The 25,358-nt window shown below is 47.2% G+C and overlaps 1 protein-coding gene across 5 annotated transcripts in view; it reads right to left on the minus strand.

Annotated features, from left to right (window-relative positions):
• Window positions 1-25,358, minus strand: part of ACOX2 (acyl-CoA oxidase 2) — a 30,144-nt gene that overhangs the window by 1,998 nt on the left and 2,788 nt on the right. For 4 of the 5 annotated variants that reach the window (XM_030307110.1, XM_030307109.1, XM_030307108.2 and 1 more), the window contains exons 3-14: window positions 24,954-25,116; window positions 24,588-24,739; window positions 24,066-24,173; window positions 21,917-22,036; window positions 21,487-21,602; window positions 20,647-20,819; window positions 18,253-18,415; window positions 16,906-17,096; window positions 15,285-15,464; window positions 13,689-13,794; window positions 8,890-9,107; window positions 1,338-1,470 (exon numbers count right to left, since the gene is read on the minus strand). In XM_030307110.1, coding sequence (XP_030162970.1) covers window positions 1,338-1,470; window positions 8,890-9,107; window positions 13,689-13,794; window positions 15,285-15,464; window positions 16,906-17,096; window positions 18,253-18,415; window positions 20,647-20,819; window positions 21,487-21,602; window positions 21,917-22,036; window positions 24,066-24,173; window positions 24,588-24,739; window positions 24,954-25,116 — 1,823 coding nt within the window. The remainder of the gene's footprint in view (window positions 1-1,337; window positions 1,471-8,889; window positions 9,108-13,688; window positions 13,795-15,284; window positions 15,465-16,905; window positions 17,097-18,252; window positions 18,416-20,646; window positions 20,820-21,486; window positions 21,603-21,916; window positions 22,037-24,065; window positions 24,174-24,587; window positions 24,740-24,953; window positions 25,117-25,358) is intronic. The other variant, XM_030307111.2, reaches the window with a different exon arrangement.

The raw sequence follows: 25,358 nt of genomic DNA on the forward strand, positions 1-25,358 counted from the left end.
GTTTTTCTCCGGAGCACCAAAGAGCATACACTTATCCTTAGACCACAGGAGCTAATCTGGAGTAGGAGGACTGCTGTCGTTTTATGACACGATTTAAATATTAGAAAGTAGGGAGATGTAATTATTAGAAAAAGTAACACAGCACAAGTAGATTAACTGTATTAAGAAGTAAATGTATCATATGTTCTTTAGGTAAGTTCTTTATATTGTTGAGTTAAAAGGATGCCTTCTTGGAGACAGGGAATGACCAAAATGGATTGATTGGCCTTCTATCTGACAAACCTCTTGGAGGTAACCAGTTCTGTTACAACTTTAGATAATCGTGTTAAATTAAGCCATGAGGTATGACAGGATGCAAAATGCAAAGAGCAAGTCTAACACCATGCTAAGTGTGAATGAAAGCCTGAGAGTTGCCAATTTTATAAGGTGTTAAGTAAGACACCTTTTTTGAAATTTGACCTAAGGGGTAAAAAAGTAAGCCTCACTATCTGAAAACATATTTGCACCATAGACCTTAAAATAATCTGTTGTGTATCTATAGACTATTGTTTTGATCATCTGTATCAAATCTATTAAGTATTAGTTACTGAATTCTGAATATAGGGTTTATTTCTTTACTCTGCTTATTGTAGTCATTGACATTCATAACCTTTCCCAGTGAGGCTTACAGCAGAGAGTCTGGGACGCAGGCCCCAGACTATTAGGATTTTATGAGTCCTCCCCTTCTGTTAATGACCTAGAGTTCTGGTATTCTCTCTTAGACAGCTGGGGATCTTTTTGCCATAACCCTTGTAATTGTTTATATGGCTTTCCTGGGCTGCTGATGGCAGTACAGCAGCCTTCTTTGTTCCTGGGATTGTGTTCCTCAGAATGAATAGGAAGGAGGCATCTCTAGCAGACAGATGTGAGAGCGATCTCCCCACCCCAAGTTTCCTATCACCCATTTTTATCACCACAAAACAGAGTTAAAGGCTGAAAATAAGATGGCTAAATCACTGCAATGATTTATCTTATTTTTGTGACTTAAAAGCTAGTTTGCCACTATGTGTATATGCTCTTGAGTATGTCAAGCCACGATTTAGAGCTTGGGCCTTCCTCCTAATTCCCTTTACCAAATTCTGAGCAATGCATTTTGCTGATTGCAGTCCAGACTCAGAGTTCCTGCCAGACCACATCCCTACTCTTGGTTTCTTTTATGTATTCTCTTTTAAACACACGTGCTATGCCAAGCAATTTCCAACCTAATGGGAATCAATTAAAATGAGAAAACATGGAAGTGTATTCACTGCTTGTTCTCTGCTCTCTTACATAATTTATAATGTGTTCTACTCAACTACCTGAGTATTGGTCGGTGACCTCTGAGCCCATTCGAATAGACGTTCATAGACATTGCCATCGTAACAGCCAAGTGCTGAGTTTAAGCTCTGATCCATGAAGTCAAAAGCATCAGTTAACAAGATGGCATCCTTCCTGTGAGAGAAAACAAGAGTTTGTGAGTATTTTAGATTGCTCTTATGAATCTAATTAATCAGGGATGGTGAATAACAACACCTAATTAGAGGTTGCATCATTATTCACTTTTGAACAACTCAGCTTTAATTTTTTAAACGTTTTAATTTTTGATCAGTTATATATACCATTGTATAAAGAGTCTAGTAGTCTTCAAGTCTTGTTAGTTAAAATCAGTATATCCCCGTCCCACCTCTACTTCCTCCACCCTGCAATCAGTCTTGGTCTTTTAGCTGCTATTTTTGGTATTTACTTGAATATCTCTAAATGTCTTGTTTGGATTGCTACTTCTTGATTGTTCAGTTTTAGATATTGTCTGTTGAGTCTGCATTACAAAAGATATGTTTTTAGTCCCCTCCCTTCACCCCTATCTCATCCCCGCTCTCTCCTGCTTCTTCCCCTTGGCCTTCCCGCTCCCAATATATAGTTTAAATACTGGTCAGACTTGCATTTGGTACTTACATGGTTAAGACTATATGTCTGCATATTATTGTGACTTTATGTATCCTGCTCACAGTTGAGCTGTGTCCCCACCATGTCTCTCCTATTAAGAGGGATCTACTTCCTGGCCTGCTATTTCTCTCTCCAACACTCATCATCCTTAGTGATTTCATTGTCTACCTGAATGTTCCTCTAAAACGTGGCTTCTCAGTTCATGGATCTTCTCCTTTGACCTTGTTCTATAGCCCCGCCTTGTGATTCTCCACCAGGATCCCACCCCAAGACTTGACGGCAACATCTGTACCTTCTCCGCGATGCAGATGGCATTCCTTTCACCATCCCTGCTCTTTTAGCTTACTCCCTCTAGTCTTTTGACTCTGATAACCCTTTTTTTAATTTTCTGGGCTTTTTAAAGATTATATTATATTATATTATATTACTTATTTATTTTTGAGAGAGAAAGAGAGAGAGAGTGAGAGTGAGCAGGGGAGGGGCAGAGGAGAGGGCGAGAAGATCCCAAGCAACTCTACACTCAGCTTGGAGCCCCATTTGGGGCTTGATCTCACCACTGTGGGATGATGACCTGAGCCGAATTTAAGAGTCAGATGCTTAACTGACTTAACTGACTGAGTCTTCCAGGCAACCCCCCTTTTCTTCTTTTTTCAAGCAACAAAATGTGCTTTATTTTATCCTATTGAATGAAATATTTTTTAACCTTTTTTTTTTTTTTTTTAAGTTTATTTACTTATTTTTTAGAGAGCATGCACGCGTGCAGGGGAGGGGCAGAGAGAAGGAGAGGGAATCCCAAGCAGGCTCTGCCCCGGCAGCCCTGAGCGCAATACAGGGCTCCATCTCACCCATGGTGAGATCACGGCCTGAGCTGAAATCAAGAGTCCAGTTGCCCAACGGATTGAGCCACCCAGGTGCCCCTGAATGAAATATTTTAAAAAATTGTTCACATACTTCTCTTTCTTTTTTAACAAAGGGTAGAAAGCATAACATGCGATTTTTTATACTCTTCCCTAGCCCTCCTTTCGCAAAGCATTTGAGATGACTGGGATACTGTACCTACCTATTTTAATCCTCTCTGGATGACCCTTCATCATCGCTGTGAGGTGATTTTCATTTAGGGCTGTTTATACTTCCTTGACCTTACTGGCACCTGCCACTTACTTAATGTCGCTCATCCTCCTGGTGGTCTCCCTTCCTTTCTTATTCAGCTGAAATTCCATGGTCTTTTATATTCCCTTCCTCAAAAATATATTCCACATTTTTCACTGTGTGACATCACCGTTGTGGCTCTATATGGTCGACCAGAAACCAGTACCGACCGGTGTAACGGGCTCAAGTGGGCCCTTCCGGCTGCCTAGCAATCCTATGACATTGCTCTCGTTCCTGTACTCTTTTATTCTCTTCGGGGATTATTTCACACCTTCTCTATAATCCTTAAATCCATGCCACCTGCCTCCCTATCTCTCTCTTTTCGATGGCTCTTCGTCCCATTTCACTGATAAAATGGAAGCAGTAAGAGCACATCCACAAGTTCTCACCTGTGCACCTATAGGTATGGTATGGTGCTTTCTCTATTTTTAGCACAGGTATGCAGTTCTGGCTCCCAGCTCTCGCCAGTCCCTCTCTGTCCAGTAGATACCTTCTGCTCTTGCCTACCAGAAAACGATGTTCTAGAAATTCTCTTGCCTTTGCCTTACAATGTCAAAGTCCCCATCTCTACTGAATCGTTTTCGCATGTGAACATGGTGTGCTATCCCCCATCTTAACAACAAGCTTTGAGTCTGTTTCCTTCTCCATCATCTATTCCAGATCTTGACTCCCCTTTATGATAAAGCTCCTTAAAAGTGTTGTACTTGTTTATGCTTTGCTATTTCTTCTTCTCCACCTGTTCTTGTAGACTGGATCTGTTCAGGTTTTAACTTCTGCCACTCTACTGAAATAGTTCTTGTCAAGGCCTCCTCTTCTTCATCTTTGGAGGGTCCCAAGACTCAGTACTCCAGCCTCTTCTCTGTATCCAGTCACTCCATGGGATATCCTCATGGCTTTAAATACCAGCCATATGCTAATGACTTCCAAATTGATCTCTCCAGTCTCACTTAACCTGCATTTTAACATCTTCCTTAATTTCTAACAGGCTCTTCAAACTTAACATGTTCAAAACCAAACCCCTGGGGCACCTGGCTGGCTCAGCCAATAGAGTGTGTGATTCTTGATCTCAGCGTTGTGAGTTTGAACCCCATGTTTGGTGTAAAGATTATTTAAATAAATAAAACTTAAAAAAATAAAGAGCCAAACTCCTGATCTTCTACAGCTTTTCCTGTGCATCCTGCCCAAACCTGGCACATTTATAGTAAATAGCTACTCTGGCCAAAAACCTGAGCTCCTCTCTGTCGCATACATCCTGTACCTAATCTGTTAGCAAATCCTATTCTATCTTCCAAATATATCCAAACTTTAGTCACCTCCCACCACCTCCAGTGCTGGCACCCAGTCTAACCCATCTTCATCTTTCATTTGGATTATTGAGGTAGCCTCCTAGCTGGGCTCCTTGCTTTTTATTCGTCCCCTGCCCAGTTCCTTACTGTCGCAACTGGAGTGATCCTTTAGAAAAATACATCAGATGACTTCAGACTGTGTCTTATGCTATGTTGAAAACCGTCCCCTTCTCACACAAAGTAAAAGCCAAAGTCTTAAGTCTTTGTGATGATCCCTACCCCCATCGTACCCCCCACCCCCCGCCCCAGTACCCCCTACCTCTCTGCCCTCTGCCCTCACTCTCCACCTAGTCACATGGCTCCAGCCTCTGTGGCCTCTTCTCTGTTCTCTGGATGGATGTGCCAGGCATGCTCTGGCCTTCAACATTTGTACTTCTCTGCCTGGAGTGCTTCCCCCCTGCCCGCCCCCAGCCCATGGCTCGTCTCACCTCCCCTCCACTTGAGATCTTTCCTCCAACATCACCCTCTCTGGGAGGCCTTCTCTGACTTACTTAAAACCACTGTCCCTCCCACTGCACCCCCAGCATTCCTGATCCCCTTCCCTGCTTTCCTTTTCTTAGCAGTACCATTTTGCATACTGTTTGACTTATGTTTTCTGTCTGTGTTTGTCTCCTCTAGTCTACAAGCATTTGTGGCCTTTTCAGTCTGAAACTCATTACCTTCATTTGAAGAGTATTTTCTTGAATTATTTAATTAATGGCTTGTTCCCTTCTGTTTTCTCTGCTCTTTCTAGATCTGTTTTTTAGATAATGGACAGTTAGGATCAGTCTTCTTACTATTTTAATGTTTTTTCCTAATTTCTATCTTTTTGTCTTTTTGCTTTCTTTTCTGTGCAATTTATGCAACTTTATCTTCCAATCCTTCAATTGATTTTTTTCATTTCCACTATCATGTAAAATTTTTTGTGTGTGTGTCTTATTTATTTTTGAGAGAGAGAGAGAGAGAGAGACAGAGTGTGAGCGGGGGTGGGGCAGAGAAAGAGGGAGACGCAGAATCTGAAGCAGGCTCCAGGCTCTGAGCTGTCAGCACAGAGCCCAACGTGGGGCTCAAACTCACAAACTGTGAGATCATGACTTGAGCCGAAGTCAGACAGTCAACCGACTGAACCACCCAGGCGCCCTCTGAATATTACTTTTTAAGAAATGACATTCTTGGCTTGAGGTTGGAATATTCCCTCTTAACTCTTTGAGGATATTACTTATCTTTTAAAAAAAAGTCCTTCTCCCAGAAGATTCTCTTCTACCCTCCAAGTTATTTCGTTCTTGCTTGTTTGGGCTCTGTTTTATGTCAGGGGCTTCCCGCAGGTGTCTGGTGATCCCTGAGTGTCTGACCATAGCTAAGAGTGGGGCATTAGCTAGCTGCTTAGATGTCTGGGTGTGCTTGTAGATATGTGGGATTCTCTATGGGGTGAATTGGGGGACCTTGGGGTCAGTGTCTTTGGCTCTCTCTCCTTTGGGCTTGTCAGATTCTCCAGAGAAGGAGTGTGCTATCATCTTCCTGTAGGCCACGAGCCTGGCTGCCAGCTTTCTGGGAACCAGGGAAAAGACGGCTGGGGGAGGGGGCTGTTAGCACGGGGCCTATAAACATTTGTTCAGGCTGCTGTTTTCTGAAGGGTAGCCTCATTCTCACCTGTGCCTAATGTTCCCTGGTCCACAGACCCTCTATGTACCCTTCTGCCAGGGTGAGGTCAAGGAAAAGGCTCAAAACCACTCACAGAGAAGGAGGGGAACTGAGGGTTCAGAGCCTTCTGAAACAGACTTCCAGCCCATCCTGTGGGTCTTACCTTCATCCCCATTGCTAGAGGTACACAGCGCTACTAGTTCTTGGGGTTCTTTGGTATAACTTGTTTCCCACTTCTGATTTATGATCCAGTTTCCCCAGGTCTGCTAAATCACTGTCCATTTACTTTCTTATATTTAGGTTTCCTTTCCTGTTTTCTTTCTTTTTGTGGGTCTATACCTTTTTAAAAGTTTTAATCCCTTTGCTGGTGTTTTGTTGGGTTTCAGGAGAACAAAAGTAAATGCATATGTTCAACGTGCCATCTTCACCTGAATGTCCCCCAACTGAGATTTTACGACCCTACGACCCCTTAAACAACTATAAACTGGGTCAGCTAAGTACCATTGCACACAGAGCTGGTTCTTAGCATCACATGGAATAGCGTGCCATCCTTTATTTGTCATCTCAGAAATCAGAGGTTGATACTAAGTAATCAGGCAGAGAATTGTGACACAGAACTTTTGTAAGCGTGGAGTCTGTAACATACCTGACAACTTTGCAATAATAGGAAGATTACTTAAGTACATATGTGAGTAAATCAGTTTGTGGGTTCAGTGCACGCATAAGTTGCCTATTTGTGTCAGTGCTGCTGGTCTTGTCCTAAGTTTTAAGTCTTTGGCACCAAGGCAAGCACTTAGAAATGCCGTTCTAGGTTAAGAACAATCATGCTTATGAAGTGTTAAGGTGATCTTTTGTGTTTCATCATCACTGCCAATCAGGGCTAGAATATTATTGTCTTCATGTACTTTATTTTTTTTTTTTTTATTTTTTTAAAAAAATTTTTTTTTCAACGTTTATTTATTTTTGGGACAGAGAGAGACAGAGCATGAACAGGGGAGGGGCAGAGAGAGAGGGAGACACAGAATCTGAAACAGGCTCCAGGCTCTGAGCCATCAGCCCAGAGCCTGACGCGGGGCTCGAACTCACGGACCGCGAGATCGTGACCTGGCTGAAGTCGGACGCTTAACCGACTGCGCCACCCAGGCGCCCCGTGTCTTCATGTACTTTAAATGCTGAGCATTTCCTGGGCTCCTGGGCGGTTCAGTTGTTTTAGCATCCAACTCTCGATTTTGGCTCAGGCCATGATCTCATGGTTGGGTTCTAGCCCCTCGTCGGGCTCTGAGCTGAGCGTGGAGTCTGCTCGGGATTCTCTCTTTTCCTCTCTCTCTGCCCCTGCCCCACTCATGCTTTCTCTCACAAAATAAGTAAACTATTAAAAAAAATGCCAAGCATTTCCAGATTAGATACACTTGGGCTGAACTGTGCAATACTCAGTTCTGCTATTAGTGGTTCCCACCACTGGAGTCTGTACATTAGGGAAAGTTTAATACCTGGGATATAATTCTATAAAATGTATTTTTGACAGTTTTGATGATTTAATTGAACATTTACCAACTGCCAAGTATCTGTTAGGTGCTTATATGAAGCCATAAATGGTTTGTAACATGTTGCATGTTGTTAGAAATAAAACTAATTTGATCTAGTCTTTTTTTTTTTTTTAAACTTTGTCATGAGTAGCTTATTTTTTAAATTTCAAATCTTTTTCCTTTTTATTATCTTAGTCTTGTAGATTATGTGAGCTATTGGAGGTCGTAGGGTAAGAGTCACACACACACACACACACACACACACACACACTATACCACCCCGTATAAAACGGCATCATATTTCCTCAGAAAAGGTTGTGTTCTCAAGGCAGCCCATTTTTCACTTAAGGACAGTGGTGACTGCTCTGTATTATTTTAATTTCTTTCTTCCAGTGCTCTGTTCAGGTTGGGGCTTTGGTTTCAATGTTTTTAAAGTGATCATTTAGATTATATATAATGTAACAGAATGAAAGTATTGCATTAATATGTCATGACCCTAAACTACACTGCATTATGTTGCATTTAAGAACTATTTGTATTATTGTTTTATGAATCAGTGTATGAATTGCTGAGTTTAAAAAAAAAATCTCACCTTGGAGCTGAGGAAGGATTAAAATAAGTTTAGTCAACTTAGTAGGAACTCGCTTAAACACATTCAACAAAGACCAGGATGCGTTTGAAATAAACAGTAGCCCCACCTTAACTTTCATACAGTTGAGAGCGCATACTCTGGGGTCAGACAGGCCCCAGATTGTATCTGGCTCCTCCCTGGCTGACTGTGAGACCCTGGGCGAGTTACCTAACTCCCCTCAGCCTGAATTTCCTCCCCAGTAAAATGGGGAGATTAACAGTATTTGTTTCAAAAGGCTATAAGGACTAAATGAGATGATGTATGTGAAAGCTTTTGGCATAATGCCTGGCACACATAAATGTTCCTTAAATGTTAGTCATGATTCAGACTCATTAAAGTTTACATATTATGAATATGTGGTATGCTTCCTTTAGATACTATTCCTATTTCCTTTACAATGTTGAAGAGTTCAATTGAGATAGTGAGATAATTTGTTTTTAAGCATTTATATTTCTAATTTTTTTTCTTTCACTAATCCATAATGCTTTATGTTGATGTAATCATGCTAGAGTGTAAACCTCTCCAGAGTGGTTTGCTGCTTTTGCCAGACCCCACTTAGCAAGATTTTGGAGCTGAAGATTTTGGAGTTTGAAGTGAACAAAGGGTCTAGGGCTAGTCTCTGAAGCTCACCATGGTTTGAGGGCCAGCCACTTACCGGATGAGGGGGAGCAGATCCAGGTAGGCTGTTCTCACCGCATCCACTTGGGCCCCAGATAGGAAGCCATCGTGAAGAAAGTCACCCGAGTTTGTCAGGATGCCATGTAAAGCATAGAGGTCACAGAGGCGTTTGAGCACCTGCTGAATTGCTGGTTCATTTTCTAGTTTGTCCAGAGTTTCTGTAAAATTCTTTACACTGACATAATGGCAGTGTGCCTAAAAGACACAAAGATACATTAGCTTCTGATTTCTGACCTCAGAAGTCCTGGAAGCTTAGGAAGACTGCTGGAATAAGCCCCCTGTGGCCATGTGTTTCCCAGCGGGCTGGCAGCTGCCTTTTCTCCTGGCTGTGGGTCTGGCTGAGTCTTTTTGATGGTGTGTGTGTGTGCGTGCGCACGCAGGCGTGTGCTTATGTTGGGGGCTTGTGGGCTCTGGAGCTCGGCCCTTAGCTTCCTTATTTTGTTTGGGGGAAATTTCAAATAGATTTGAAAAGTAGAAAGAATACAGGGGTATTGGAGGCTGGCCTGGAGACAGTGGAGGACAGTACCACTCTTCTTGAGAAAACAGCTGTTTATTGTTTGCCATGTTCAAGGCAGTGGTGTGTGTGTGTATATATGTGCTTGTGTACGTTGTGGAGGAGAGAAAGTAGAGGCTCAAGATAGACACAAAATTTATCCCAGCTAGAGAGTAAACTCTGTGAGGTAAGCAGGGCTGTTATTTAGCCCATATCCAACAGTCTTGCTTTGTCACTGGTTAAAATAAGACTTTCAGGCTCCTGGCTGGCTCAGTCGGTGGAGCATATGACTCTTGATCTCAGGGTCATAGTTTCAAGCCCCACATTGGGCACAGAGCTTACATAAAAAGCGTAAAACTTTTGTACCAGTTGGTAAGTGACCACTGCCCTCAACCCTGTGAGAGCCCCTTGGGTCAGCCAGGATCCTTCCCTGGGACTTCCTCCTCCCCACAGCTCAGCAAATAAAGGATGAATGCCTGGCCCAGCAGGAGACTTTCAGGCCTCTGCCTCCATTAGGCCTGAAGTGCTTTCTGAGTGGCCCTTGCCCCTGCCCTACCAGTTGTTAGGTATTTTGAATATTCCACTTCTCTCCAAGACAAATCACACTATAGTTATCAGGTGAGGTATAAGAATTCCATGGGGGCAGGTGGGTAGGGAGGAAAGGAGAGCATATTAAATTCTTCTCAAATCTTTATGTATAGACAGATTAGCTGGTGATCTTGTCAAAATGCAGATATCCGGATAGCTTCCCAGTAAGGCCTTAAGTAGCTAGGCTTAGACTGTCTTGAGGGTTCAAAGAAATTTTCTCAGGGGGACAAAGAATGGGAAAGGCCATTTGAGGCAGGGGGGATTTCCTGTGCACACGGCTGTACTTGCAGGAGGCTACAAGCAGTCTACTGAGGGGAGGACAGACTGTACACATTAGGGCAGGTGGGCCACCCGGGATCTGGGTCAGTAAAGGGCCGTGAATGACATGGTTGGTGATGTGGAGAACAAATGCAAAAGAAATGTAGATGAAATTAAATTTCCTTATAAGTTGCAGCCCATTGACAAGTACTTGAGACAGGCCGAATGTGACATTCCTCCAGGAACTTCCAACTGCCTTAATGTTAATACCTCACTAGAGGAAAAAGCCTTAGCTTGACAACAGCCGGGTCTTCAGGATCCTGTAACTTATGAAAATCCTTTCAGAGACTTCCTTTGTGTCTACCCCTCCCAGCTTAAAAGTATATAATCACTTGCTCCTTACAACCCCACGGCAGCTCTTTCAACCCGTGGGTCCTGTCCCCGTGCTTTAACAAAACTACCTTTTTTTGCACCGAAAATGTCTCAAGAAAGAATTCCTTCTTGACCGTTTGCTCTTGAAGCCTGCATCAAATCACATCAGTTGGGGTTTCATTTTGTGGGGGTCAGAGAACCACCAAAGTCTTCCACAGGAAAGTGACCCCATCAGGTCTCTCACTTTGGGAGGGATCTGCCTTTCCCACGGAGCCTCCGCACGGGTGCGAACGCCACCACTTTGCCACCTGGACCTGGTGTCGTCACAGGCACGCAGAGTTTGCAATATTTGGAGGTAGAAGAGGGACAGATGTGCTCTGCTGCCTCTGTGGAGTCAAACAGCCCTCCGTGCTCAAACCGGATAGACCCTGCTCCCCTGTTCTAAGCTGAGGGCCACATCCTTAATTTCTCAGGACCATGGGTTGTGGAGTGCAGTGATCAAAAAAGAACTGCCTGAGGGCCCCGGCCTCTGCTTCTGTGACAGGGTGAACCCCACTTTGGCACCATGCTCTGAACACAGTGAACTTTATTTACTTTTTGTATATGTTGGTTTAAATCTTGCATCCTGCCTAATTTGGGTGAGGGGGTGGGATGTGTTGCATTGCCAGGTGCATCTTTAATTTTACATGTATTAACTCATTTAATCTTCATAATCATCATAAGAGGTAGGTACTGTTATGAGCTCCATTTTGCAGATGAGACTGAGGCACTGAAAGATTAAATTCCTCACCCAAGGTCACATGGCTAGTAAGTGGTAGCAACGAGATCCATATCAGAATAGTCCACCTCCCGGTTAAGAGTCTGTGCTCTTAACTACTATGCTGTGTTGCCAAAGCCAGTAGAGACCGAGGCTGGATTATAGTGGGTACCAGCATTTGCTCCAGTGGTGCTAGGGACTGACATCTCTCCGAGGCAGGATCTCAGATTATAGGGTAAGAGCCCATCCATCAGAGCTTAAAGTTCCTGTCGATGCCCCTTTGTTTTACGTACTGGGAAGTTACAGGCCAGAAAAGGAAGGACAACCAGGGGTCAGTCACATAGAGAGGAAAGTCATACAGAACTTAGGCCAGGGCTTGTTCCTTGTCCACCACTCTGCCACTGTCCCCAGTCCCCTTGTGTTGTTGTCACTCTCTACCTGCATATTTCTGGTTTCTAGATGGGACCCGGTGGGTGCTTAAGGTTCCTGCAGAGTACGTGGTTCTTCCAAAGCATGAAGCTCAGACATTGCAGATTTCTCTGCCCATTATGACTTTGGAGATTTATCTTGGGCACCATCTCCCCAGGAAGCCGCTTTTCTTCAGCTTACAATGGCTGGGGGAGAAGGGACTTGCTCTTCTTCTCTAGACTGGCTGAGCTTGGTGCCCCTAGAACTTGGGGATCACCTCCCTCCCTCACACACAGTGGCTCTCTGGGGACACGGCTTGCATCCATGAGGGAAAAGAAAGCAAAGCAAAGCATCATAACGATTTCCTACCTCTGGGACTTCATTCCTTTTAGTTCTGTTTCCTCATCCTTAAAATGGAGATTATGCTGCTCTCACCCCCAGGGTTGTGTGTGTTAAATGAGGTAACCCTGGCACGCATTGTCTGGCCCTTTGGAAGGCAGGGCATAGGTTTGGAAAATGGATGAATAATGGGCAGCTGTGGTTCCTTTTTTGGATGAGAGTCTGATGAGAGCACAGCCTCGGCTCACCCTCCTCTGTGTTAATAGGACATTTAGCATAGCAGGGAGTGCCCCTGCGGTGGACACAGCCCAGTGGATGGTGGCAGAGTTAATACCAGCACCAGCTGATGTGGGAGGGGTGGTGGGTCACCAGGTGGTGCTCATGCCCAGCCTGCCGCTTGAGGGCTGCCACCAAACACTTCTTTGGGCTTTCCTGCCATTTCCTGGGCCTGATGCCTGAGGATTGAAGTGTTCACCATGTTTTTCCAGCTGTAGGTAGGGTCAGAGTGCCAGCTGCCTAAGCTCGAGCTCTTTCTCACCCATTACTCTCTGAGACTTGTTCCTTACTTCTGTGCTCTTAATATGCCTGCATCCACTCACTTTTCTCCATGCCCTCTGCCAGGTTCATGGTTGGGACCACCCTCAGTCCTTGCCCAGACTGCTGCTGCCTGCTCCTGACTGGCCCCCATTGCTCCCTAGGCAGCCTGCATGACTCTTCTACAATGAAACTCTCATCACCTCACTCCCCTGATACAAAGTCTGCAAAGATGTCCCATTGCAATGAAAACAAAACCAAACTTCTCGCAGTGATGGAGAAGGTCCCAGGCCTAGCCTATCTTTTCTCCTCCCCAACCTGCCTTCCTCTTCTGCTTTCAGGCTTCCTCCTGTAGCTCCTCCTTGAGGATCTGTATTTTCTCAAGCACCATGCCTTTTCTTGCCTCTTCCTTCTTCACCTGCTGTTCCCTTTGCCAGGAAATCTTCATTTCCAAAACCAGAGCCTCTACCCTTTGGCTGGCTAATTTCAGCTCATCCTGGAAGTCTTGGCCTACATGCCACTTCTGGGAAGACTTTGTGGTCCTCAAGCTGGGTAGAGAGATGTACATCTCTGGGATCCTGTGGCAGCCTGTGTCTCACAGTGCCCAGCCCGATGCCTGGTGTTGAGGGGGTGGTCAAATATTTGCTGACTGAATGTGAATTATGCACAAACACAAAACATAGTAGAAATTGAAACAGACATCTAAGGATTGCCTGTGGGGCTAAGGGGAGACTTAACCTGCTTTTCTATCTGGGAGGAAATATTTGAACAACCTGAAGCAAATCCAATAACACTGCCTCATTACATTTTTTTTTTTTTTTTTCCCTAAGAGCTGTCAGCAAGATTGCTTTGGAGTTAAGTCCTTTAATTAAAATATCCTGCACGAAAGCCTTGGAAGTGAAATGAGGGCAGCCACTGAGCAGGGCTGGGGAATAATGGCAGAGCTCAGATTTTCTCAGCATGGTGGCCTGCTGGGGAAACCAAATAGGCCCCTTTCAGTTGGAGCTTCAGCTGATGGGCAGCTCACCTTAGCAGCCTGGACGTGCATGACAGTGGTCTGGTTCCATGCCTCATACCTGTCAGCCCCGGACTGCATCAGAGTCTGCAAGTGATGCGCTGAGTCCTTTATGAGCCTGAAGGCCAAAGAAAAAAAGGTTCAGCTTCCTGACTGAGTGGGAAAGGGACTGGTGGAGTTTGGTCTCAGGCTGCCTGGGGTCCCTCAGAAATAGAAATACAGTAATTCCCATTTATTGACTATTTGTGTTACAAGGCTAAATGCTACACATTATCTCTTTAACTCTTAAAATTTTTTTTTGAATATTTATTTGGAGAGAGAGAGCTTGAGCAGGGGAGGGGCAGAGAAAGGAAGAGAGCGAGAATCCCAAATAGGCTCCAACTCGTGAATCATGAGATAATGACCCGAGCCTGAGCTGAAACCGAGAGTCAGACGCTTAACCAACTGAGCCATCCAGGTGCCCCTCTCTTGAACCCTTTTAAGGGTAGGCATTCCCAATTTACAATGGGGAAAACTGAGTCCCAAACTGGTTAACTAACTGGTCCAGGGTCACATAACTAGTAACTAACTGGTCCAGAGTCACATAACTAGCAGCTTAACCTCTGACCTGTAAAGCCTGAGCACTCTAGGGCAGGCACTGACCCTCCTTTGTAATGCAGACACCATCCTGATACCAGTAACTTCTGTGGCTGAGCAAAGACAGTGGTTTTCCTGTAAAGGCTAGTGAGGCCTGTCAGTCACCCAGTCTGTTTCAGGTTCTTCCTAAGGAAACTTAAAAGGCAAGAAAAGAAAACCAAACAAACCCTTGTTCTCCAAACCACTAAATTGGTCATTTGCCATTTACTTAACCTTTTCCTTTTATTTTCTATTTCCTGACCATCCGCTCATGATCCTTGGAATTTGTATGCAAAGCAAACTGTTTATTAAGCGATATTTATTTTTTTTTCTTGTCGGGGAATAGATAAACAGATGTCACATTGAGGTCCAAGCAAAAGTCAGTATAATGGCATTTTAATTACCCTGAGCAGCCTTATTTTGCACTCTCTACCTTCCCTAACTAAAATATTAGATCTGTGAGGCTTAGGCTTTTCTTGACTGGTTTACTAATAAGATCTGTAGTACCTAGAATAGTGCCTAGCACATTGTAGGAATTTAATATTTGTGGAATAAATAAATGAATGTCCAGAGTTGCTCATGATTTTGAAACAATTATTAACTAGCCTGGGAACCACAGGTTGGGGTATTAAGGCCTCTATGAATATTGGTGTTTACTTTTATTTATTTGTTGGTATTTACATACTGATGTGGTACTTACACATGGTACATTCGTTGCATTGTAAATCACAGTAAAAACCTATAGATATAAAAAGTTCCTTGCACTGGCCAGAGGGGTGATGTCCTACTAGCTCAGTGAGGATGGGGAAGTGATGGTGGCTGATGGATGTGACTTCCCCTTCTCTGCCCACGGTGGCAGGAACTGAGAGAACTGAGGTTGGGGAAGGGGGTGCTTTTTAGAGGAGTATGCACGAATGCTCACCCATCCCATCCCAAAGGCCCTAGTGTAAGAAGGAGCCCGTCCCCAAGTGGAATGGCCAATTTCTTGCTCACCTGGCTGCCACGTGTGCCCAGGCCTTGGTGTAGAGTTGTGGGTGGAGGAAGTCAGCTGCTTTCTGGGCTGGGCACTTGGCCAGGTCAGCTGCAGTCAGGTACGCAACAGACTGAGGGAGAGATCTCTGCGATGTGGAGTCTTGGGATGCCTGAGCTTGCAGGTAGTTTTTCTCCAGAAACCTGGGGGTGGGGTGGGGGTGGGAGCCAGTGAGCAGCGGGAGGCCTGTGGGATAGACCAGCGCCCCTATCTCCAAAAACACGCACTCTTACACTCCCTATAGGAGAACCAGGACCATGCAGTTTCTTGCCTGGTCCCTCCTGATGGTTATCCTCACTCCAAAGCCCTCCCCACCCCCCCACCTCCCTAGCTGTGAGGCCCTCAGGGCCATGCACCCAGAGACTGTGGTTTCTTCCACAGTGAAAGGAGGCTGGAACTGCAGAGCTGGGTAGACACTCAGATCCTGAACCGAAACCCTTCTGGTATCTGAGCAAACAGAATTTATTCTTCTGGTTAGGATCTTGTGATTTGGGGATTTATGCTGAATTGTACAGTGGCAGCAGAGATTAAATTTTCTTACTTGAGAAAGGATAGGTGTAAGAAGGCTAACACGAGTGGGAGAATTACAGGTGACTCTCGGCTTCTTTCCTGTGATGATCCAGTGCTTATAGGCTCTGGGCTCAGCCAATCCTGGATTCCCAGGCAGCTCTGTTGAGACCTCTGTGATGCTTGTGGAAGTTACTTCACCTCCCTTGGCCTCAGTGTCTCCATATTTAAATGGGGATAATAATACTCACCTGATAGAAGGTTTGTGAAAACTGAGAAAATATTTGTATTGCTTTTATAATGTGGGACACAGAATTTCTAATACATGATACTGTATCCCCCTTATAATTAAAAAAAAAAAAGCACCATAATACTACATATGATAAATTTTTTCAAGAATATTATATAGCCTATTTGCTAGCAAGCCCTTTCTCCTTGCATGGGGAAACATGTGCCCTGTTGAGTCACCCGAGGATAGATAAATGTGAAAGGCCTGGTCAGTCCGAGCCCCCACAGACAGAAGAGAATGAACAGAAGCCACCACTTGTCGGTCGCGAATCCTGGGTCCCTTCCTGCCTCTCAGGTGGGAGCCTCCGTGAGCAGGCCCTGTGCTAAGCCTGAGGACAGTTGGTGGGCAAGGCCCCAGGAGCTCTGGCTCACGGAGAAGAGACACTCGGATGGTGTTGAGTGGGAGCGCCAGGGCGGGCATCTAAGCAGCGCCCCGCAGAATGAGCCGCTTACAGCAGCAGGCCTAGCAGGCCAGGCCAGAGTATTCGGGCGAGGGAAGGGAGCGTTCGTGAAGCCGGTGCTGGGAAAGAGGAAACTTGGCCAGCTGGGGAAGGGAGGTGGGGGGAGTGGGTATGGGGGCGGGCAATGTGGCATTTTCCCACTAGCAGTGGGGAGCCACCGAAGAATGTGAAGTGAGGGAAAGCTGCACTCTTCTCCAGCCTTCCTAAAGCTCCGGATGGGCGGGATCCAGACTTCGTGGGTTGGTTGGGTGGTCTCCGCATGGCCCTGCCCAGCGTCCGTTCCCACCATGGACATTGGCTGCCGCTTCAACCCACGCAGGGGCCTTACCTGGCCATCTGCAGGTAGAGCACAGTGTTGTCACCCTCGTAGGTGCAGGCGGCTGTCACTCTGGCGACCAGTGAGGGCAGGCCACTCAGCTTCGAGTAGCCATGGCCGCCGCAGGCTTTGCGGCACAGCTCAGTCCCCCAGCTGCACAAGTCTGACGCCATGGCCTTGAGTCCTGAGCTCAGTGCGTGAAGCTGTGAGAACAGGGGGTCAGGGCAAGTAAGGGGGCCCTCCGGTAACAACCATGCTTACCGCTCATACAACCTGCTGTATGTCCACGACAACCCCATGACATAAGATTGTTTCCTCAGCTCTCAACTTTATGACTGAAAAGGCTGAGACTCAGAGATGTTATGTGACTTGCCCAAGATCACACAATGAGGCAATGTAGCTGTAGTAAAGACAAAGGAAAACTGTCCAGGCCAGTGTCTCCAGGATCCCTGGAAGAGGGTGCTTCCAGGACTGGGCTCACCATCATCCAGGAGTTGCAGATTTTGCTGGTCAAGTGGGGTTGTTGGAGAGCTGTCCTGTGAGGGTAGAGGTCCACCACCAGCCCATTGGCCTGAGTTGTAGGAGGAGCTTCCAGGCTGCAGACCTGGTTTGAGCTTTGGCTTCTTGAAAGCCTTTAACCTATCTTTCAGACTTTTAAGTCCTTGGGAGGAAGGTTATGTTCCTTAACCTCTCTGTGCTTCACTTTCCTAATCTGTAAAATGGGAATATAAAATGCTGCCTGCTCTACAATTGAGGATTAATGAAGCTATGCTTATGAAGCCCAGGGTCTGGTGGACTAAATGTTACAGTATATCTAAGTCCTTGGTCCTTTATCTGAGACCCTTGGGGCCGGATGTATTTTGGAATCAATGTTTTTTGAATTTTAGAAAGCTAAAGCAGGGCATTTAAGGTAGATTATATATAATACCCAGAAGAGTCTGGGGCAGCCTTAGTGATCAAACTCATTAATATTTCTGCTGCAAAATGTATATACGTCCAGTGGGATAAATCAGATCAATTCAGGTCAAATTGTGCCACCAAATGTGTTCTCAATGACTGTAATTTTGGGGGGCTTTTTAGGTTTCAAATACACACCAGGGATTGTGCTCCTGTGTTGTATGTATTATGTGTGATTATTCCCTCTAACATTTTTGGAGCTTTCTGGAGGCCAGATGTAGGTGGATTTATATGTCGAGGTACAGTTCACCCTGGGTGCCCTGGGATGTTGGAAGGCTGAGAGGAGATAGTAGAAGGAGCCTGTGGGAACAGGGCTGTGGCTGCATCCCAGTGGTGAGAACAATTTCAGCCATTTCCCAGCTCCTGCACCCCACCCCTCCACCCCCAGCAGAGAGCAGGTACCTCAGACAGGAGGCTGAAGTCTTTGTTCAGAATGGCATCATAGGAGCTGTGGAAGAATTCCAAGAGGTTGCTTGTCAGGAAATGGAATGCATAGGCTGTGGCCAGCTGAGGAAAGAGTTTCTGCTGCTGTGTCTGGTGGTCCAGGACTTTTGCCTCTGGGTCACTGAGTGGAAGAAAAGAAGAAGGTTTAGAAGATTGCTACATGCCACCTCCCCACTTCCCATATCCCCAGTGCCATAAAATACTTAAAAACTGATAGCTTTTGTGGGGGGCCACCTGTTGGTTAAACATCTGATTCTTGATTTCAGCTCAGGTCATGATCTCATGGTTCAAGCCCCACATTGTGGCTGACAGTGCAGAGCCTGCTTGAGGTTTTCTCTCTCCTACTCCCTCCCTGCCTCTCTCCCTTGCTCGCTTTTGCTCTCTCAAATAAATTTTAAAAACGTGATAGTTTTTTATAACTCACTGCAAAACTTGACCTGAACTGACATGAAGTTATTAATGATCTTAAAATTCTATCTAACATGAATATCCACACAATTCTCTGCAGAAATATTGACATGTTTGCTTATGGATGTTGCCCCTTATGGGGGAAGTTTAGAAAATTACAGCATATGCACCATATTATCCTGCTAAAATATGAAAGTTATGAATTCCAACACATTTGGTCCCAAGGATTTCAAGTAAAGGGTTGTGGTCTTGTACCCCTGGTGATTTCAAACTTGACCTTTCAAAGTCCAGGTACACATCGTATGTGCTGGGAGGTACATTGAGCCTAATCAGTAACTCTGAGGATGTGAACTTGGGTCTGATGGAATCCTAAGGTAGGGACTGTATTTGCCTTGTCTATTGCTGTGTCTTCAGTGCCCGAGACTGTATCCAGCATGAAGAGGCCTGGAGTAACTATTTTGTGGATTAAAAAAAAGCATGAATGTGAGGAGCCTCCCATGGCTCTCTGGGAGGAACCCAGGTCAGCAACCCCTCACTTAGACACATACTATTATAACCATACTTGGGACACTTCTGCAACCCAGAAAACTGAAGTCTGGACGGGACGGCGGCAGCACCTTTCCCTGGCACCCCTGTCCTCCAGAGAAGACTCCCTAACCCCAGGAATCTGAAGCCCGGGCCAGCACGGGGACCCTGGGTTTGCCAGAGGAAAGGGTCCTGGGCTACGGGCCTGGCATGCTTTGTTGCTTTTTACTCTTAGCACTGCCCTGAAAGATTGCTCTTGTCACCCTGTGTCGTAGGTGAGGAAGTTGAGGGACAAAGAGGTGGGGTGACTAGCATAAGCTCCCACAGCTGGCAAGTGGCCTAGCTGTGGTCCACCCAGGTCTGCCTGGCATCTGACCTGCAGTCCATTTTGCTTAGACTGCTGGATCCTTCAGTCCATGGCATGAAACATCACCAGGTTCTTGGGCTGGAAGTTCTCTCATCTTCACATTACAGGTGAAAAAACTGAGGCCCAGAGAGGGCAAAGGACTTGCCCAGGGCCACTTGGCAGAGTTGGGACAAGAACTGGCAGGTTGAAGCCCGTCCCTCAGCACCACTAGTTGAATCAGTTATGGCTGTACCTCCCCTGCCATGCTCACTGGGGCACCATATGCTCAGCTCCATGTTGCCACATCCTGGGTGCATGTCCCCATTTGGGACATAGTGGTTGTATATTATTTTCTGTTTACAGCAAAATTATTATGCCGTTTACAGGCAGTCCTGTATTTTCTTTTGCTGAATCTGGCAATTGTGTGTGTTTCCACAGGCATGCATATGCATGGGTACACATACACATGTTAAAAAACAGAGAGTAGTTGGCTATTTGGTCCCATAGGGCAGAGGGAGGATTAGCTTGACACAGTCACATACAACAAAATGGATCCGGACTTGGACATACCACAGGATGCTGACAGTTCCAGCCAGACAGAACCAACTTCAGTCGTATACTGTCTGGTATGACAGTTGGGCTTTTCCAGACACAATCACTCACATCCTGACAGAACAAACTCAGGAGCCACAGTCACCTGCAGTTTGGCAAGTGGCTGACCCAGACACACTCAGCTGGTCATAGCCGGGTAGGACCCAGTTGGATTTGGACAGACAGACTGAGTTAGATCTGATGGTCCAGGCCAAAGACAAATGATCTCACAGAAACCCCATGGGGTCAGATACTGACAGACACAGGATGGGCAGCCGATCAGCCAGGGGTTAGAGGGAGCCAACAGAGACCCTACAGACATGGCCAGATGGGCTAGGTCTGGGCAGGTGTTGCGTGTGTGTTACGGGGGTGATGTGTATTCCCAGCACCCCACTCTGGCAGAGGGGTGGCAGCAGGGGGCAGGTGCTGTGGGAATCAGAGCTAGTTCTGTCTGTAGTGGTCAGCCTGTGGGTGCGTCTTGCCTGGGCCGGAGGCAGGACTGCCGGCGGATGACCGAGTAGCGAATGGCGATGACACAGGCCTTCTGCAGAATGGGTGTTACCTCGCCCCAGAGCAGATTCACCCGTGTTATCACCATGGAAAGGTAGTTGATCTGCAATTTTCCGAGCTCGAGGTAGGTGCCATCTGGCAAGACCTGGTGGGCCAAAGTCAGGTGTTGAGTCTGAGCCAAGACTCCCCAGACTGTCCTATACCCATAACTATGGGCTTCATGCCCTGCAGGCACCACAGTCCTCAAACTGCTCACCTGGGACAGATGGCCAACTACCAGCCAGAGCGTGCTGGTGTGGCCGCGCTGATTGTTAAACACACCCGTGCTTTTTGCGAAACAGCCACTGCCCTAAGTGCCTTGGTTCACAGCTCCTCACCTTGGACACCTAGGACCTCCCCCAAATCCACAGCTTAAAGGTAATGCCTGGCAAGATGGGGACCTCCAGAACTTCCTCTAACACCCGGCCAGTGTCCGGTCTGTGATTGGTTGTCTAGGCCTCACTGCAGGTAAATATGCTTTCACTCTCAGCCCTTCCCTCTTCTCACATTGCTTTGCCACCCTACCCCATTACTGCTCTACCTCCCCATTTACCCGTGGTAACTCTGAGGCTCAGGTAGGCCAAGTGACTTGCCCAATATCACACTGCTTCTAAACTGGGTTTTTACACAGATCTGTGGGATACCAGAGCCTCTCTGAGGTGGGGTCTGCTTCTCTGCCCTATGGGGGAGGACCCAGAGACAGCAGCAATCTGCAGGGGGCCACCATCCCCTCTCCAGGCAGCATAAGCTTGCAGCATCTCCAGGACCCCCACCTGTGCAAAGCGACTCAGCATGTTATCTCTGGGGATCCGCACATGGTCCAGTCGCAAGAAGCCATGGTCTGTACAGTCAAAGCCCATCTTGGGCCCGATGTCTCCAACAGTGATTCCTAGAAGGAGATGGAGACGGGAACATCTATCAGCCAAGTACTTTGTGTGGGGTACCACACACACGTTCCAGTTCCTCTGAGCCTCACGGCAGCCTGTGACATTGGGGTTTTATACCTGTTTTGCAGAGGATCAGGCTGAGGTCAGATTGGGTGCTGATTCTTGCTTAAGTTCACCCAGCCAGTTAGCATGAGGGCTGTCCAACTGGACTCCTCCCTGCCCAAGGGAGACATGTCCTAGCTTCTCCCATGACCTCTGGGGCCTCAGGACAGGGAGGCCTGTCCTGGCAGGGGTCCTGGGAGTCACATGGGCTTACCTGGCAGTGGGGTGTGGTCCTCGAGGCTCCGGATGGGCACAATAAAGGCATGCATTCCCTGCCGGGCTCCTGAGCAGATCAGCTGGGCCTGGACCAAGGCGTGGGTGGCTGACCGTCCCACTGAGGGCAGAAACACGAGAGGCCCAGCATGATCTCTGGTGTAGGAGGACTTGGTGTACAGAGCAGGCAGGCTGACTCTCCCCATCAGGAGCCTGGATGTGGGTCCAGTCTGTAATGGGTTAGGAGGACCAGTGTGGTGGCATGGGGCAGGGCAGGGCACTCTATGAGGCCAGGATAGGGTTTGTTTGATCTGCCTTCACAAACGGTGTGGGTCAGAGGAGGATGCACAAGGAGCCTGAAGGGTAAGGGGTATTTTCCAGGGGAGGAGGGCACACAGGGCAGGGAGGGCAAGGCAAAGGGAGCGGTGTGCTCAGAAGCTTGAGGGCTGGCTTGACTTCATGGGGCCAGGAAGAGGAAGAGATAGCATCTAGGGTAGCAAAGCAATGCTTTTTTGGGATATCCCTTGACTCACCTTGACTCCTCCTTGGAAGTGACTGGAACAGTCCAGAGCACTTTAATGGGATTGTCTGGCTCTAGAATGCACTAGGTTGGAGGGCTTTGTGGACAGCCATTCGGTGGCTGGAGGTTCAGGGTTTCTAAATGTCAGGTTTGTGGAGCAACCACCCCAGAGTACACAGGCATGGGGTCGGGAGGCTCAAGGAGGCTGCTGGAGATCTTAAGGCGTTTTCTTGGGAATCTGGGAGATAGGGTCTATATATGTCAGAGCTGCAGGAGTGTGCATGTCAGGATCCGTGGTGAGAAAACTGGTCCCTTACCACAGGGAGAGGAGTGCTCTGCTGCCCTCTCCCCATCCCAGCTGATGGGCGCCTTTGTGGCCTCAAAAAGTCACTGATCCCAGAGAGGGGGAACTGCCCCAAAGAGCCAAACAAATCCAGCAGTGTTTTGCAAAAGGCACTGTGGGATGAGCAAGCTTTTTGTTTTTTCTGTCCTCAAAAGTCTATAAATGAATCTATCATCCACCTAATAATAATGAATACAGATAATTGCCATTTCTCAATATCCAGGTGGTGCTGGACCCTGTGCTGGTGCTTTCCAGTTCTTGCAGGGCAGGTATTACCGATGAGCTCCATTTTCCAGGTCAGGAAACTGAAGCTCAGAGAGGAGAGTGATGTGCTCAAGGTCACTGGCCTGGAGGGGGCAGAATTGGGATTTCAACCTAGCCTGATTGCAAATGTGGTTTCTTTTTTTTCTGTGGCTCTGACATCAGACATCTGACATCCATTCCCTCCCTCTCCTCTCTCATTGCGCTCTCCTGTAGCTCCCTTATTTCTCGGAATTCTCTCTGTCTCAATCTTTCTCCCTCTCTGCTGATCTCTCGCCTGTCTCTTTGTGCTTAGTTGTATTCCTCGTATTCATTGTGTTTTCTTCCCCATGTAAGTGTTCATCAAATGGGTCTGGAAGTGCCATAGGTGTGCCCTGGGAGGTGTGTTGGCACATCTGGGGAAGAGGGCTTTGGTGGTGCCCCCTCTTAGGAAATCAGAGCTTCAGGGGAGCAAGGTGTGGTCGCCACCTGGTGGCCACCGGGGGCAGTGTGGTGCCAGTGACCCGACTCTGAGCCTTCCTTCCTCGGTGTCTGGAGCAGCGGCAGGGAGCGATGTTTTTCTCTGTAACTGTGTGATCGAATGGAAGCCTAATCATTAACCTGGGAGATGAGAGGACCTGGGGTTGTGGAGAGTGCCTGGGACTAGGCTGTGGGTCTGTGATATGTGTGTGTGTGTGTGCGTGCGTGCGTGCGCGCGCGCGCGCATGCGTGGCGTCTGTGTGGGGGCAGCATGCTTGTGAGAGAGGCCTTGGCCCTCATTCCCCACAGCTGAGTTGGTTTCCTCAGCTACTTCAAAGTTCCCTTGGAGGCCTCTCAGCTGCTCGCTGATGAAATTATTCACATCCCACCTGTTTAAAGTGAGACCCGGAAGTTCAAGAAAGTGAATTGATTTGCTCAAGGTCACCAGCCTAGACCAGGGCATCAACCCAAGGTGCACTGGAATCAGAGCCAGTACTATTCTGCTGTCCAACTTTGTTCTCACTGGGGACGGATGGAGCTGGGGGGGGGGGGGCGATGGATACTCACGGTCCCCAGGCCACCATTTGGTGGCAGTCATCGTGGGGCTATGTACCACAAACTCCTGGGTGGCTGCATCATAGGTGGCTTCAGTCTCCAGGCCCTGAAGATATGTCCCTTGGAATCAAGGAGGGGAGTTAGACATGGGGCCAGGGTAGGCATCTCACCTGGGGAGGAGTGTCCTGGTGGGCCTGGAGCTGCCAGGCACCCGCCTAGTCTGGAGTGGGGGGAGCTCCCCGCTGTACCCTCAGGCATCTCTCCTCTTTCACCCGTGGGCTGTGAGGGGGACACATGGCCAGCCCATGACAAGGGATGGTCGCTGACATTTCCAGAAGGAATGACTTGCCCATTGCTAGCTCATACGACCTGTTTGTGTAAATTAGAAAAAGGTACCCCCTCCTTCAAGACCCTTGCCTGCCACCCGCTGGAATGTTTTCACATGAAATCTGTACAATATCTGACCACTGAGATGTGAATGGGCTCTCCGGAACCTTGCACAACCTGCACACGGCGTCAGGAGCCCTGGCTCACCGTGTCCCAGTTCTGTCTGGGCGTATGTTGTGATGATCTGGAAATTATTGCAGAGTGGGGCCCATTTGGCAATCTGCTCCTCTGAGCCCAGGCTCCTGAGGGCTTGCAGGAAAACGCTGTGTGTAGTTAAGGCCACTTCTCCAGAAACGGCTCTGTTGGGGAGAGATGCAGTGGTTGAGTAGTGCCTTGGAGACAGGGACCCGGTACCATCAGCCTGGCAGCATGCAGGAGAGAAGGGGCACCTGTCATCCTGCTTTCCCGACAGCCACTGCCTTTAAAGTAGGGGAAAATCACTCATGGGGTTAAGGGTTTCCAGGTGATCCCAGGTAAATTCCTCTCTGGTGGGGCTACCCTGGGAGTGAGTACCTGTAAGCGTAAAAGAATTCAGGACTGTTTTCCGACCAGCCCAGGCACTTTGCTATTGTCTGGATGTGGAATTTCCTCTGAATGGCGGCCTCATAACATTCATTCTGGGTCATGAAATAATTATCCTTCAGGCTGCATTTTGGATCACTGTGGATGATGCTCTCTTCCAAAAAACAAAGAACAGAAGGCTTAGAGATCTGGGTGAGGTTCCTGGCACCTTCAGATCTTCCCACCTGCTTGCCTCATGGACGTGGAAAGGAAGCCAGACATTACTATCATTTTACAGACACAATGACCAAGCACCCGAGGAGGGAAAGTGACTTGCCCAAGATTACAAAGCTATGCAGTGGCAGAATAAGGACCAGCACCCAGGTCTTCTGCTGCCTAGGACTCTTCTATCCTTCA

The sequence above is a fragment of the Lynx canadensis genome, chromosome A2 (assembly GCF_007474595.2).
Source record: "Lynx canadensis isolate LIC74 chromosome A2, mLynCan4.pri.v2, whole genome shotgun sequence".
NCBI lineage: Eukaryota > Metazoa > Chordata > Mammalia > Carnivora > Felidae > Lynx > Lynx canadensis.